The sequence below is a fragment of the Triticum urartu genome, chromosome 7 (genome assembly GCF_003073215.2).
Source record: "Triticum urartu cultivar G1812 chromosome 7, Tu2.1, whole genome shotgun sequence".
NCBI lineage: Eukaryota > Viridiplantae > Streptophyta > Magnoliopsida > Poales > Poaceae > Triticum > Triticum urartu.
This window is the reverse complement of record NC_053028.1, coordinates 490,369,556-490,385,598: the sequence shown is the minus strand read 5'-3', so window position 1 is coordinate 490,385,598 and position 16,043 is coordinate 490,369,556. Positions and strand designations below refer to the sequence as shown.

At 43.2% G+C, this 16,043-nt stretch overlaps 1 protein-coding gene across 13 annotated transcripts; it reads right to left on the bottom strand.

The window, feature by feature from the left end:
* Positions 1–208: 208 nt before the first annotated feature.
* LOC125520164 lies at positions 209–5,107 on the bottom strand. 13 transcript variants are annotated; one of them, XR_007288506.1, is made up of 7 exons: positions 4,488–5,107; positions 3,129–3,524; positions 2,939–3,040; positions 1,518–1,980; positions 1,334–1,384; positions 606–1,265; positions 209–532 (listed from the first exon to the last, which is right to left on the bottom strand). XR_007288506.1 is itself a non-coding variant. In XM_048685001.1 (2 exons), the coding sequence occupies exon 1, from the start codon at positions 5,035–5,037 to the stop codon at positions 4,570–4,572; it is 468 nt and encodes a 155-aa protein (XP_048540958.1). In that variant the 5' UTR covers positions 5,038–5,107; the 3' UTR covers positions 2,971–3,040; positions 4,488–4,569. The 13 variants fall into 13 exon arrangements, 2 of the variants coding, with proteins under 2 accessions (XP_048540958.1, XP_048540959.1); XR_007288507.1 differs by adding an exon at positions 3,632–4,307 and having other exon boundaries at positions 606–1,980; XR_007288508.1 differs by having other exon boundaries at positions 606–794; positions 869–1,980.
* Positions 5,108–16,043: the final 10,936 nt, after the last annotated feature.

The following is a 16,043-nucleotide window of genomic DNA, read 5'->3' as shown; positions in this document are numbered from 1 at the left end:
TCAAAACATCTGACTGCATGGCACGGCAACATCAGAACGTTGCCACCCAAGGAGGCGTTGCAACGGGATATTAATATCCTTGAACCCACGCATCTAAATAGATAAATATCAAGCCAAATAACTATTACAATGAACCGCTAAATTCTGGCATGCAAACGGAAGACAATGACAATCTCCATTTATCAAAGAACAAAAAATTGTATGAAACTAAAACAAGAAATTTGGTCTCATACTATGAATAATTCATAATACAACAACATCTTATCAGGTCAAGGGTACAAATTATTTCTAGTGAAGTGCAGAACCCATGGGTGATTGACCTTACAAATATGATAATTCTGGTAACAAAATTGCTTGTCTTTTCCATATGTGCCAAAATGATCCTTGATAGAACACATGGATATAGTTCAAAAATGAACCGAGGATCAGAAGCTTGTGGATTGACCCGTTTCAAATTTAGTATGAACATGAGTAAAATAATTATAATAATTTATGACTGGACTGGAAATGTGATCTCCTCTGTGGATAACACCTGCAAAATAATGATATAATGTACTTGAATCTAGGAAAGAACTTATATGTAAAATTTTAGATAAGACTAATACCAAGCTGTGCATGTCTAGTTGTCCTGCTGAGCTCCATCTCAGCTGCAATCTCTGGACCAACTCACTTCTTAGCGATCAACAATGAGCGCAGGCAAGTCACTATGACAACACATGAATGTCTCACAACAGATGCATCCAATAATTCAAACCGGCAGTTAAGCATCACTATGTACATTGCCGATGAAGAACCTAGTACAGTGTTGCTGATTCAGAAAATAAATATGCAAAGCCGATGCTACTATTTTCAGGTATATACACAGTACCAAATAGAGGTAGATTCATCAGTGAATATGTGAGTCCTTGATTGCACTGTCATCAAAAAAGCTGCTCATTGCCCATGTTTGTCTCCCAATTAGCTACAAACAGACAATAAGGTCAACTAACAATGCACATTTTCATTGAGTTAAAAGCATAGCCTGCAAAATGAATTAGATGCCAAGATTTCACTATTCTTTAGTGCACTGAAGATCAATGGAAAACGCAAATCAGCAAAGGCCTGCAATCATGGTATTTCATTCAAGTCTGTAGCATTGTGATCAGGTCTGCAGTTATGGTATTCCATTCAGGTTTGTAGCATTGAGATCATTGTCGTGTCTTGGTAACCATCATGATGTACAGCCCCGGAGGTGTCAGCCGACAATACCAGCATCCATTGGAAATCTGCAACTATGTATCAGCACCTTGTGCATGTGCATGCCTGTAAGACAACTAACTCATGGTCTTCTTACCTGCTGTTCCTGATCGTTCTTCCTTGGACTTCAGTTTGGAATATTGACGGCCTAACAAATCAAAAGCATTTCAATCCATCTCATCAATCAGCTTATGTGCTAGCTCAGAGCGCCCAACCTTTTCAGGTCACTGATCAGTGGACGGTGGATATATAAATCAAAGGCTGGTGTAACTTATACGCACTTGGACTCGGGCATCGCCTTGAGGTCATGGTGGACACCGTCTGGTCCAGTCCGATCCCTGACCAAGCTGTTGTTTGGATCGGCAGGTGGGCTATGTGAGCGAGTGATGTGAGGAAGCGGACGACGTGCGCGAGTGCCAACGTGCCTGACAAATTAACTGACAACTGAAACTTTGATGAAACTGATGAACTGAATTTTCTGAATCTGATGAAACTAAATCTGACAAAACTGATGAAACTGAAACTGTCGAATCTAAGGGAACTTCAGGACAACATAGGTGGCACCGTAGTGGCCTCGTGCGAAGGCTGCTGCAGCCTTAGAGGGAGCTGCACGAGGTAGGGCCAGCCGAGTTGGTCGTCATCCCTTGTCGTGGATCATTGGAGCTACGGGTCGCAGGTGGCGGAAGAGCATATCCGGGGCTGGGAGGAGTAGCCGCGGGTCGCCGCATATAGGGCACGTTAATCCTGTACGGGCAGCCAGCATACCCAATCAGGATTAAGTCACGAACCCGCAATCCTGATGAAGTCAGATCTCTCAATAATAGGCTCCCGGTGTGATGCAAATGCTAGCAGTATGTGTACTTCTTAAATTAAGTGAAGCAAGTTCATACAATAATTAGAAGGTTCAGTACACTTTTCTGTCTCAAATTGTTTTTCTTGTGATGCGGCAAAGAAATTCTCCTACAGTTGCAAAAATCATTATTCATAGTTTAATAGTAATAATGTCCAGGCAGGCACAAATTTATTGCTAAATATTTATTGCTAAATGTCCGTGCCAACTATGACATCAGAGGTCTCCCGTTGTATCTGGAGTAGTGAATCCGAAACTTTTTGTTCTACTGAACCTATATAAATCTCAGATCTCAATCCAAGAGCTTCTAACTTCTCCTCGACATCAGTAACGCCCATTTGTATCTCAATTATGGTATGGAGTGAAATCTAGGGTAAAATAGAAATGATTGAATAGGCTTAGCAATGCTTTTGCAAGTTTTAAAACACAACTTTCAGTGATGGGAGAAGATCAAAAATTTCATGTTACCTACATGTTCAGTAAAACATGAGTACATTGCTTGCAATACGGCCTATAAGTAGGATCAAGATTTCAAGATCGGCATTTCTGCACAAGAGAGTTTCACCAACAGTAGCAAGTTACCTGGTGGGGTATAACAACCACTGCTGCTCGCTAGAGTCCGACCGTAACGACGTATTCATATGTAAATATATATTCAATAAATATGTAAATCCCAAATCTGTATTTTATCAATTTATTGAAGCTATAACTTTTATATTTTAGCATGACATGATTAATATAGAAAACTATGTAGGTTTGCAGCATGATAATTATCAAAATGACTTTGTATATAAACTACCAATAAGATATTCCAAGTTGTTCCGAAAATAACAGAGAAATGTTACTACATACCCATACTCCTCAGGCATATTTTTCTGTTGTTATTCATACGTCATTGCATCACACACACACACACACACCAGAATTGATTGCATCAAGTGTACTCCATTGCATCTGCCAACATTAATTGCGATATATGTCAGTGTACATAGATATCAAGAAAACTTACAAACTTTCATAGAAATAACTTCAGCAATCTTACAGTTGGAGTTGCTGTCAAAATTATTCTCCATAGATCATGTGCTAGTTTTTTTTTCTTTCTTTTTTTGCATAAAGCTCTCCATCTTCACTGCATAATTGTTACGTAGGTTGAAGTGGACCTTGTTAGATCAATACAATAGGCTAATTCCCATAAGAGAAATGATTTTGCAGGATACTTCGACAAATAAGTTAATGAAATTTTGCAACCTGGTAAGCAAAAGAGGTAGGCGCAAGATGAGAATTCACGTGCAGTTGCAGAATAAATATGATGTGTCACCAATTAAATTGCTCTCGTCAGATTTGTTAATCATAATGGCAATCTTGGGGGAAGAAGTAGAGGGCCCTGAAGCAGGTAGGACGACACGGAGGCAGACCATGTGTGTCGCAGCTTGCGGAACTAAAATTTAAACCAGCAGCAGTTCAGGTTACATGAGAAAACTGGAAATAGTTATTTACTAAGGTTTAGTCAATATAAGGAAAAGATGGGTAGAAAGCATACTGTACCCAATTCATGGTACATGTCTCTGAGTCTTTCAACAATATTATAGCCCTGATCCTTGTCCCTTTCTTTAGAAACACTGAAATACTCCTCAAACTTAGAAATTCAGACTATACTGCTTAGCTGCAGTATAACACCCTGACCTGAACTCTTTATTTGGTGCCAGGTAGCACTTTGATGCCGTTTTTATATGTTCCAAAACTGTAGGTGGACTGGTGGAGTACTACTTAAGTGATGAGGATCTTCTGATGCATATCATGCCATCGATTACCTCTCTTTGGACATCTTCCTTAATTTAGTAACTCAATTTTCTAATGGGAAACTAATGGCGGAGATCCTATAAACCTCTGATGCAAATTACCTATCCACGACAGAGTCATAGAACAATCAAGCTATTCTTTTTCTTTACTAATATTGCGGGTTGTACAGATCCGGCCAGACCTCACCGCCGACAGGGAGGCATTGAGGTGGGGGACATGTTCGTCGTGATACTCATTAGCATGGCAATGAGAGGGCCTTCCGGCCCAGCGGCTTCATCAACTAGCGCGTGTGCCACTGCCATATACAAGAATCATCTACACAGAATTTCTGTTTAGTGCGTACATGCCTTTTTAATTTGCCAGTGATTGATGCGTGGACTGCCGGAACATGCATTCTAATCAACGGGCGGTGGTGCAGACACTACAATAAACGCAATCAATTCAAAGTCAGAAACAGAAAAGGGATAAGCAGCAGCTAGACCATTCACCAATTGTAGTAACTGCTTCATCTTACAGGCCACACAACTTCAAGAGCATAGCAAGCAAGCAAGCAGAAGCAAAAAAACTGAAGCAACAAAGATAAAAGTCAAACAGCACTCACCGACGGCAACTAGAGCTCTGCGCGGCCCCTGCCAGCGCCATCGCAGACCACCAGCTCGAACGGCCCTACCATGTCACGGACCCTAACGCCGGAGCCGAACGCCAGGTCGCCATCGCCGGTCACGAAGTCGACTCTGTCGGGCCCGACCACCTCCTCCACCGCGGGGGCGTCGGGGCGGCTCCAGTCGACGGCCCCGTCGGAGGCCCACGCCAGCGCGACCGCGGGGCCCCATGCGGGCGGGGAACTCGTAGCACTGCACGGCGTCGACGAGCGCGCCCTCGGTGTCGAGCGGCCAAACCCGGACCTCGGCGTCGGGGTCCCAGCCGTACTTGTCGATGATGGCGTCGACGACATCGTCGAAGAAGGTGGGATCCGGGGCGGGCACCGGCTGACGGCCCGCGAAGGCATAGGCGTGGGAGGAGGCGTTGGAGATGGCCGTGAGCGGGGACAGCGAGGAGCAGCGCGAGGAGAAGTAGGAGGATCGGGCAGGCGTAGGAGGTCCGATTCCCCCGGAGGCCCGGACCAGCGCCGCCGCCATCTTCGTCCTCATGGTGTGTTGGGGACGACGGCCTGGAGTCGCGATTAGGGCAGGCGGAGACCGGGCGTTGCGTCCGTCCGTTCGGGTGAGAACGAATTGTTTTTTTACTTATTACTACTAACTTAAATCTGGAGCGCGGGTTAATTACCAGAAACTTGAGGGAGTGTTTTGCAAAAACGCCGCGACGGTGAATCCGGAGACTCAATCCGTGCTTTATTGCAAGTCAACCACGACATGCAACTAGAGTCCAACCAATTCTTTCTTAGTTGCAAATTCACCACAGACTTGTAACTGGAGATCTGACCATAATTTTTTACCTAAGTTGCAAATTCATCTCGACACATAACTAGGGGGCTCAACCAATTTTCCTGAGTTGCAAGTCCATCATTGATACATAACTGAGGCCAACCTATTTTTTATCATAGTTGCAAGTCCATCCTCGACATGCAATTGGGCTTGACCCTTTTTTCGTCTCAGTTGCAAGTACATCCTTGACACGTAACTAGAGAACCTGACCTGCGACTCGCAAGTAGGGTTTTTTTAGTTGTATATAACGCAGTTACAAGTCCACCACCAACTCGCAACTAGTGGAATTTTGTATTTGTAATTTACACTAGTTCTATGTCCATCATCGACTCGCAACTGGGGGCTTTGTAGTAGTGTAGTTGCCACAATTATAAGTCCACACTCGACTCGCAACTAGGGATTTTTTGTAGTTGTAGTTTCCCTAGATGCAAGTCCACCGCATCTAGGGGCTTTGTAGTCGTGTAGTTACCCATGTTGCAAGTCCACCCTCAACTCGCAACTCGGTACTTTTTTTGTAGTTGTAGTTTCCCAGTTACAAGTTCACTACCAACTCGCAACTAGGGGGGGGGGCTTTTGTTATAGTTGTAGGTTTCCCTAGTTGCAAGTCCATCCTCGACTCACAATTGGGGGCTTGTAGTAGTGTAGTTGCTCCTGTTGCAAGTCCACACATCGACTCACAACTGGGTCTATTTTGTAGTAGTGTAGTTTCCTCTATTGCAAGTCCACACATCGACATGGAACTAGGTCTTTTTGTATTTGCAGTTGGCCCAATTGCAACTACATCATTGATTCATACCTGGAGCTTTTTTGTAGTTGTAATTTTCCCCAGTTGCAAGTTCACCCTCAACTCACAACTAGGAGTTTATAGTAGTATAGTTTCCACTGTTGCAAGTCCACACATCGACTTGGTCTGGGATTTTTTTAATTGTAGGTGTCCCAGTTGCTAGCCCACCACTAACTCGCAATCAGGAGGCTCGTAGTTGTGTGGTTCCCCTAATTGCAAGTCCACCCCTGACTTACAACTAGGGGCTTATAGTAGGTGTAGTTGCCTCAGTTGCAACTCAGCCATCGACTCGCAACTGGGGCTTGTAGTTGTGTAGTTGCCCCAGTTAATTGCAAGTACACCATTGACTTGCAATTGGGAGGCTTGTAGTTCTTGTAGTTGCCCATTTGAAAGTCAACAATCGACTCACAATAAGGGCCTTTTTTGTAGTTCCAGTTTGTCCCAGTTGCAAGTCCACCCTTGACTCGTAACTGGGGGGCTTGTAATAGTGTCTATTTCTTTTGCTACTGTCAGAGTTTTTGCGGAAGTGCCTATGTCAGTTGTATGTCCATCACCAAACACGATCAACTCAATCTGGTCCTGACCTTTTTTCTGCTTCAGTTGCAAGTCCACTCTCAACTCGCAACTGCGCTCGATTTTTTTTGTCCTAGTTGCAAGTCCAGCCTAGACTCGCAACTGGCCCTGGGTTTTTTGTCACCGTTGCAAGTCCACCATCGACTCGCAACTGGGCTCGACCTAGGCCTCGGTCCTTTTTTGTCTTTAGTTGCAAGTCACCCTCAACTTGCAACTTGGCATGACCTTTTTTTGTCCCCGTTGCAAGTTCGCCCTTGACAATTGCAACTGAGCCCAATCCTTTTGTGTAGTTATCCCATTTCCAAGTCCACACTCGACTCGCAAATAGGTCCGTAGTTTGTTTTCCATCCCAGTTGCAGGTACACCCATGACTTGCAACTGGGAATGTAGTTCGTTTTTCACCCTCCACTCGCAACCAGGCTCATAGTTGTCCCAGTTGCAAGTCCGCCATTGAGTTGTAGCCGGTCTCATAGTTTTATGTAGTTGTCTCAGTTGCAAGTCCACCCTCCACTTGGAACTGGGCATGAGAGTTGCAAGTCCACACTCGACTTGTAAATGGGCTCACAGTTTTTTTGCCTTGGTTTGCAAGTCCACCCTCCTAGTTGCAAGGCCACCCCCTACTTGCAATGATGCTTTTTGAGCTTTGTTATTTGTTGCCTTGGTTACAAGCCCATCTTCGTTTTTGCTTTTACGTCATCAATTTTTTCATTCTTAGTGCCAATTGCATGTTCACTACTCACTTGCAATTGGCCTCCAAGTTTTTTCGGATGCAATTAAAAGTTCACATCAACCTGCAACTGGGGTGAGCGATTTATCCGAGTTATAACTCCATGCCCGATATGCAACTAGGGCCCAACCCATTTTTGTTCAAGTTGCAAGTCCACCCTCAACACTCGTCTTGCAAATGGGCCTTCCCTTTTTCCTTAATTGTAAGCCCACCATCGAATCGTAACTGAGCTGAATTATTTAGGTCTCAGTTGCAAGTCCACTATTGACTCGCAAGTCGGCTCGACCGAACCTAGACCATTTTTTTTGCCTTAGTTGTAGAGTCAAACCCACCTAGCAACCGGGCCCTTACCTTTTTTATGTCCAAGTTGCAAGTCCGTCTTCGACTTGCAACAGGACCTCAACTATTTTTTTCCTCAGTCTCAAGTTCATCATTGACTCACAACTGGGCCTGAATTTTTTCTCTCTCAATTGCAAGTCCACCCTCAACCTGCAACTAGTCTGAAAGTTTTTTAATTCATAAACATTTTCAAACTTTTATTATGAACATTTCTCAGTCCTTTAACATTTTTTAAATCATTATTTTGTAATTCATGATTGTTTGCTAATTTGTAAATATTTTCTAAATTTTGTTATTCCTGAATTTCCGTTCATTTTTTAAGAAATCCAATTAAAAACAAATATGTGAAATTTTTCAAGTTGAGGGTGAGTTTGAAAAAAAAATCAAACATGTAAACATTTTAAAATTCACAAACATTTTTCATGTTCGCGGATGAGGTAAGCTGGCCTAAAGGGCGTTGATTTAGCCATTTAGGGACAAGCTTGAGGGTACTCACAAGAAAAAAAGATACGTGCGGGTCAGATAGGAGGCTGGCCTTTTCTTACATGTGAAGAGTGCATGCATGCACCAGGGTAATTATTGTACGGATTTGCTATTTTTCAGTCGACTGTTTTTCAATTCGCCTTCATTCAATTTTGTGTCCGTTCAATCTCACGCTGAGATTCGCGCCCAGTCCTGTCTTGCTTCTTGTTGGTTTTCGGGTTGGTTTTCTTACCGGGCGCGGTTTTCTGCTTTTAACCTGTTTTCCTCGGCCCCGCTCTCCCCAGCCGGTTTACTGTTGGCTTTTGTCATTTTTGAATGTAGGAGCGGGGTGTCGTTCCCCTTTCTCATTTCGATAAGGCAGGGGGAGAGAGCTCCAGCGACGGAGGAGGCGGAGGCGATTACTTCTGTTCATGGCGATTCTGAGCTCATCCACCGCAAGATTTTGATTTCTTCTCCCTCTTCTCTTCGTCCGCCGGCTGCCCTGGTTAGTTGTCCTTGTCTCTCGCGTTTTTCCCGTGGTTTCGTGGCCATGTAGTCACAGATCTAGGGGATTTTGTGGATCCGTGAAGTTTTTTTGTCGTAGTGTTTGTAGTCCGCCGTGGTTGTGCCGTAGGAGGTTGCAGCGTGCCATGCGTAGTCCGTTGTGTCTTCCTTTTCCTGCTGTGGACGGAGGCGAAATCCCTCCCAGTTAGGATCCTGTAGGATATTCTGTTGGAGGCAGTGTTGTGGCTGTTTGATGTGAAGGTGGGCGTAGAACACTAGATTTCTCTTGGTGTTGATGTGGAGGTAGGTGTGGTAGGGTTTAGTTTTGAGGGGTGGGTCCAGTAGATGTTAAACATTGAAGGATTGAGTTCAGTGATACGCGCTTAGTATTAGTGTAGCTGAGATTTTTTCAGAGTTGATCTACAGCTCCTATATAGAGCCTCACTGCAGCATGTTTTTGCTTCTAAGTGTTTCAGCGTTTCTCGTCTTATAGCCTGAACCTTATCATTGTGCAACCTTTTTCCCTCTAATTACTGTGGGGTTAGCTTGTCTTTCTATCATTTCCCCCTACAGTCTCTTCATGTAGCTACCCTGTTGTGCTTCACATAGTATTTTCACCGATAATTACTGTGTAGTTTGGGCGGTAGTTATACTGTAAATTACATAGTAATTTGACCAATAATTTCTGTGAAATTATAGTGTCATATCCCATGATTTACTGTGTAGTTCGACCGATTTTTACACTGTAGTCCGATGCCCCTTTTTACAGTTTAATTTTGCCCATATTTTACACTGTAATTTGTTGCGCTTTCGCACAATATTTTTACCCATAATAACGATGTAATTTGTATGCTAGTTACACTATATCTGATGCATTTTTACAATGTAATTTCTCCCGTATTTTATTGTATAATTTGTATGCTAGTCACCATGTGCTTTATGCATAAGTGGCCTCGCAGATCACCCTGTTTGTTGTGCGGCCCCGTAGTCTTGATGTTTTGTTGAAATCTGAATGATCCCATGACTTCTGTTTGTCTATTTTCTAAACCTTACCAAGGAGTCGATGGATAAGATTGTCCAGTCTTGATTTTGTGAAACCTATGGTGCTTTTGACCACTCATGTGTGGTGGCAGATGCTTGATCCGCGAGTAAGATTCGGTAAACTGGCCATATGTTTGGCAGTAAATGCTCTTGATTATGTGAACTACCACTTCAGAAGTTCTTTGGGAATTTGTCTGTCAATTTTGGTTCTGCTAACAACTATGGGATTTTTTTTCCTAGTTTGTTCAATATCACCATCTCTGGGATTTTTTCTTCCTAGTTTGTTCAATATCACCATCACTATTGTATCTAGTGACGTGAGGCTTGTAAAATATCTTTACATCACATTTTCTGCTTAAGGTTGTTTTGTCGCCCGCATCCAATTCGGAAGCCTGTTGCCTTTGCAGTGTAATCTGTTGTGCTTTTGATCAATATTTTTTACCCATAATAACTATGTAATTTTTATGCTAATTACACTGTAATCTGATGTGTTTTACACTGTAACTTCACCCGTATGAAAAATGGGTAATTTGTGTGCTAGTCACCCTGTGCTTTATGCATTTGTACATTGTAATTTTACCCATTTTTCTTACAGTGTATTTTTCCCTCAGCTCACTATTTGCATTTCTATATTTTGAGGCCCATTTTTTCTCTCTATTGTTTTTCAGGTAGTATCTCAATGGGTAGACTGCAGAAAGTCTGTCGCAAGGATGTTCCCCTAGTTTCTTCAGTCGAGAATGTTGATTCTTTGAAAGAACCTTATGTGCCTAATGATTTTGCTGATAATGGTTCTAATGCTATGTCTTTGGTAGTTATTATTTATCTTCTTATCTTCTTTTCATTTTCATTTTCTTTTCTATTTTCTTTCTTATTAATTTTTCTTCTTGTTTTCTGATTTTTTTTCCTTTTGCAGGGTTGTTCTGGTGATGATGAAGAGTTTGATAAAGCACTTTACAATTTTTGTGTGAATAATGTAAGCCATTTTTTCATGTTTCTGGTGATGATGAAGAGTTTGATGTTTTTAATCCATATTTGTTTCATATGTTGGTTTGATGATTTATGTTTTTTCTTTTTTGATCAGAAAGTCAAGTACCTGAAGAGAAAATTATCATCAGCTGGCAGAAGGAATGTTGTAAGTGTTTTTTTGCTGGGGTATCCCCCTTTTTCTTTCTAGTGTGCCTCAAATTACCCTCGAATGTTGTGCCTTCTTCATTTTGTAGGAACTTTTCAATGTCATCTTCATCAAGAAATAAATCATCTTCTCCAAGGAAGGCATTGCTTTCAGGTTGTTGACGGAAGTCCTCTGTTTCTCCCCTTTCTTCTTGATTGCTTTGGTTCCTGTCACTCCTTGTTGTAGCTGTACATTCAGGATCATCATTCAACTGCATTTTTACTCTCCGGTAGTGAGATTTAATTTTCCAACATTTTCCAATATACAATATGTATACTTGGATCACATCATTTTTTTAGTTTGCTTACCTGTTGTATGTTCATGTTCTCAAACAGGGCCGCCTCCCAAGGATTAGCTTTCATTGCTGCCTCTTGGTCTGCTCGATCGTCTTCATGCATTTCTTGCCATGCCTGTTGAGTAAGTCAAAATATACTTTGTTATTCTCTTATCTTTCGATACCCTAAACTGCGTATTTGTTTCAGATAACATACTCTTGTGTCTTCTAATGAGTTTGTGGCTGATTTCTGCTTGTTTGCTGAAGATTCCATCATTTTGGTTATTCATGTTTGCAGGTCCTCCTGCCGAGTGTATCTGCAAGCAACAAGATAGTTTTATTTTTTTTCCTCATGCTGTTTCAAATTCAGGTATTATCCAGAGCAAATTTTTATAGGTTGTTGCTCTTTTTTGTTACCTTGTATATGATGTCTGATTGTAGGAGTGCAGTAAATGAGAATGATTCATGCAGTAATTCATTTCAATTTATCAACTTCTCAGGCATATAAAGATTTTCCCAGTATTTTTGTTTGTTATTTATGGGCATTTTATAACTCATTTAGTATGAGATCTTCATGTGACATTAACAGTAGATCTTCTTCAGTCATTGCTTTCTGCTTGCTTTGCACCTGCCATTTAGAGTTTTGAAGTAATGTCAGTACAATTGCAAAAAAGGAAATTATTACTGTACAATTTTCTTTGCAATAGTGGTAGTGCTCCTGAAATAGTGGCGGTGCTCCTGAATTTTTTGATGTTCCCTAAATGTGTTCTTTTCTGTATCTACTGAATTGTTGTCTAAATTAACAGTGGCAGTGTTCATCATGTCTGATCATGCTCTACTGTTTAATTTGGTATGATGGCAGTATTTATCTCCATAGTGTTCATCTTGTCTGATCATGCTCTAGTGTTATCTAGTGACAGTAATGTCAGTACATCAGTTGGGATTTCATACATGTCATGCATGCTTGAGTTATTTCTCCTAGTGTTTTTCACTGTTGATTTAATGTCACCACTAAGTTCAGTCCCCTGATCTTTTTGTACTCTCACGAATTAGTGACTTGTCTTTTCTGCTTTGTTTTCTATTCTGGACCTAATGTAGTCTCTCAAAACAGAGGTGACCAAAAGCAGAGTGCAATGGAGGAGATGAAGATTTTTCCTATCAGGTGCTTTTGACGGGTCAAGGAAAGGATAGTAGGGGCGATCGGTTCAACCTTTTCTCGATGTTAGTCGCTTGATGGATCACATATGCAGCCCGACCCATTTTCTTCAAGAAAAACAGACATATAGCTGTCAACAATTTATTGGTTGGAGAATTTGAGTGATAACCAAGTACAAATCAGTTGATTGTTGAATAGACAGTCCTTGTTGTATGCACACTTGAATTAACCAAGCTATTCTCAACATGAGAACCTAGCTAATCGTGGGTGGCTCTCTGGCAGTCGCCAGACAAGTCCGCGTCCGCGCGAGCCCTTCTGACGTGATTTTTTTCGTCAACAACAAACGAGCTAGTGCGGCAGCTTCACAAACAAACAAATAAAAAAGTGAAGGACGCGGTAGACTTGTATCTACTTAGATGAGACAATACAAGTTAGAGCATCTCTAGCAGACCCCGCAAAATCCCGGCCCGCATAAGTCTTTGGCAGTTCGCGAAAAAAGGTGGGAGCAACTAGTTAACGAGCGCTCCTTCGGAGCGCTCCGCGCGTGACAAGTGTCGCGCATGGAGCACTCCCGCAAGGGAAAACCAGTTGCGCGGTTGGTTCCCGGTTTTCCCTTTCCGGTTTGTGGTTTGGTGCGTTTTGCAGTTTGACCCTCGAACTACCTGAATTTTCCATTTTCCCTTTCCCCGCGAAAACACAAAAAAATACCGGTTCACGCGGTTGGTTCCCTTTTTCCCTTTCCCCTTTCCCTTTTTGTTCCCATTATATTTCTGGGTAATGGAGTTTTATGGGGTAGTTACGGGCGGGGACTACCAACACTATCAAATGTCACCTTTCAAGTAAAGAAAAAAAGAAACTTTTTAATGTAAAAAAGCAGTCTCCAGAATCATTCAATCGCGTGGCGCGTTGTACATCGTCATGTGGCACGACGCCTCCGGCGCGAGTGAATCTCCGGCTCGCCTTCGGCTCGTTTAATTTTCATAAACATCTTGAAGGGGTGGCATAGGTCGAAGTGTGTGTCGGTTCATGCGGCGCGTTGTACGTCGTCGTGTGGCACGGCGCCTCTGGCGCAAGGGAACCTCCGGCTCACCTTCGGCTCGTTTAATTTTCATAAACATCTTGAAGGGGGGGCATAGGTCGAAGTGTGTGTTGGTTCGTGCGACGCGTTGTACGTCGTCGTGTGGCACGACACCTCCGGCGTGAGGGAACCTCCGGCTCGCCTTCGGCTCATTTAATTTTCATAAACATCTTGAAGGGGGGGCATAGGTCGAAGTGTGTGCTGGTTCGTGCGGCGCGTTGTACGTCGTCGTGTGGCACGGCGCCTCCGGTGCGAGGGAACCTCCAGCTTGCCTTCCGCTCGTTTAATTTTCATAAACATCTTGAAGGGGGGGCATAGGTCGAAGTGTGTGTTGGTCGTGCGGCGTGCTGGTTCGTGCGGCGTGTTGTACGTCGTCGTGTGGCATGGCGCCTCCGGTGCGAGTAAACCTCTGGCTCGCCTTCGGCTCGTTTAATTTTCATAAACATCTTGAAGGGGGGCATAGGTCGAAGTGTGTGTTGGTCGTGCGGCGCGTTGTACGTCGTCGTGTGACACGGCGCCTCCGGCGCGAGGGAACCTCCGGCTCGCCTTCGGCTCGTTTAATTTTCATAAACATCTTGAAGGGGGGCATAGGCCGAAGTGTGTGTTGGTCTTGCGGCGTGTTGGTCGTGCGGCGTGCTGGTTCGTGCGGCGCGTGTTTAATTTTTATATAGCAGGTTGTGCTGAAGGCACGGGTTTGAAGCATGTGTTTGAAGCATGTGCTGAAGTTTGTGCTGAACATTGTGCTGAAGGCACAAGTTTGAAGTAATTGCAGTCACGTCTATTTATGAGCTAGGTTTGTGTGTGCATTCACATGTGTGTATACTACGAAGGCATTGGTATGTTGCCTGCGGAGGCACGGGTTTGATGCATGTGAAGTCACGTGTCGTAGGAGCTACCCACGGTTGAGGCGTTCTTGGTATGTGTGTGTGTGGATATTGCCCGGAGGCATGGTGACCCAGGGTTTGGTGGCACAAAGGCCATTTCACCTCTGGAGCCACGGGAGGGTGGTCTCCAGAGTCACGCGTAAGGCTATGTGTGTGTGTGTGTGTGAATATTGCCCGCAGGCATGGTGACCCCAGGGTTTGGTGGCGCAAAGGCCATTTCACCTCTGGAGGCATGGGAGGATGGTCTCCAGAGTCACGCGTAAGGCTATGTGTGTGTGGATATTGCCCGGAGGCATGGTGACCTAGTGTTTGGTGGCACAAAGGCCATTTCACCTTTGGAGCCACGTGAGGGTGGTCTCCAGAGTCACGCGTAAGGCTATGTGTGTGTGTGGATATTGCCCGGAGGCATGGTGACCCAGTGTTTGGTGGCACAAAGGCCATTTCACCTCTGGAGCCACGGGAGGGTGGTCTCCAGAGTCACGCGTAAGGCTATGTGTGTGTGTGGATATTGCCCGGAGGCATGGTGACCCAGGGTTTGGTGGCACAAAGGCCATTTCACTCTGGAGGCACGGGAGGGTGGTTTCCAGAGTAACGCGTAATGGTATGTGTGTGTGTGTGGATATTGCCCGGGTGCATGGTGACCCAGGGTTTGGTGGCACAAAGGCCTTGTCACCTCTGGAGGCACGGGAGGGTGGTCCCCAGAGTCATGTGTAAGGGATCATTTTGGGAGTAAGTGTTGTCGTACAAGTAAGAAGAGGCATTGTTGTTTATAGTTTACTGGCACTCTCTGATGATGTAAGAGTCATTGTTGTCGAAATACTTCTCTTTTCAACATGAACACGCAATTTCTAACTACATTACATAGAAATGTGAGTTATTGATAAAAAAATTGTCACGTCTAGATAGAATTAGCCTCGCGGGCTAAATCAAAAGTTTTAGTCTTCATTTTTGATCAAGATCTTGCTAATCTCATCACCCATTTCACTAGCTTTGACTTGATTCATCTCGCTACTTAAGAGAATGTACATTGCCTCTGCCCTCCAATCTTCGACCTCTTTGTTTGTCCTAGTATGGTGTTGAAGAATTCTTTAAACCTAGGTACCTGGGAATATTGCATTTTGTAATTAATTGTTTTTATATTGCAACTTGTAAAGCTGAAAAAATTGTTATGTATAAATGCTTACGATTGCCATCTTATGAACATGATATTCCTGAAACTGTCTTTCTCTTTCTTTTTCCGCATCTTCATTTTCCTGAAGAACTCGACTTGCTTCTTTTTCATCCAATTTATCTACGTCTATCTTTTCTTTCTCAAATTCCTCGAGAGTCGTTTCTCGAGGATCAATAATGTGAACTTTGTTTTTGTATTTGTCCAGCACATATAGTACATAGCGGTCATCCTTCTCCATTGGAATGAATATCTGCGTACAAAATACTTGTTGCTTAGATGACAGTTTAATATAAAGTAATTTAATAGAACGCATACTTTGAGATTTTGTCATGGAGGAAAGGGTTGTTACCATGTTTGCTGTTGAGAGCTTTTTCCGTTGATTTTCCTTGAGATACATGGGAACCAGCTGATTCTTTCTTTTTGCAATTCATTCTTAAATTTTTTATACCAGTTTTGTGATGCTTTAAATCCAATATATGCTGCAAAAAATAATTACGATGAAAAAAACTGTTAGAAAAAAGAGCTGTGTAACAATATAAAAAGAGTAG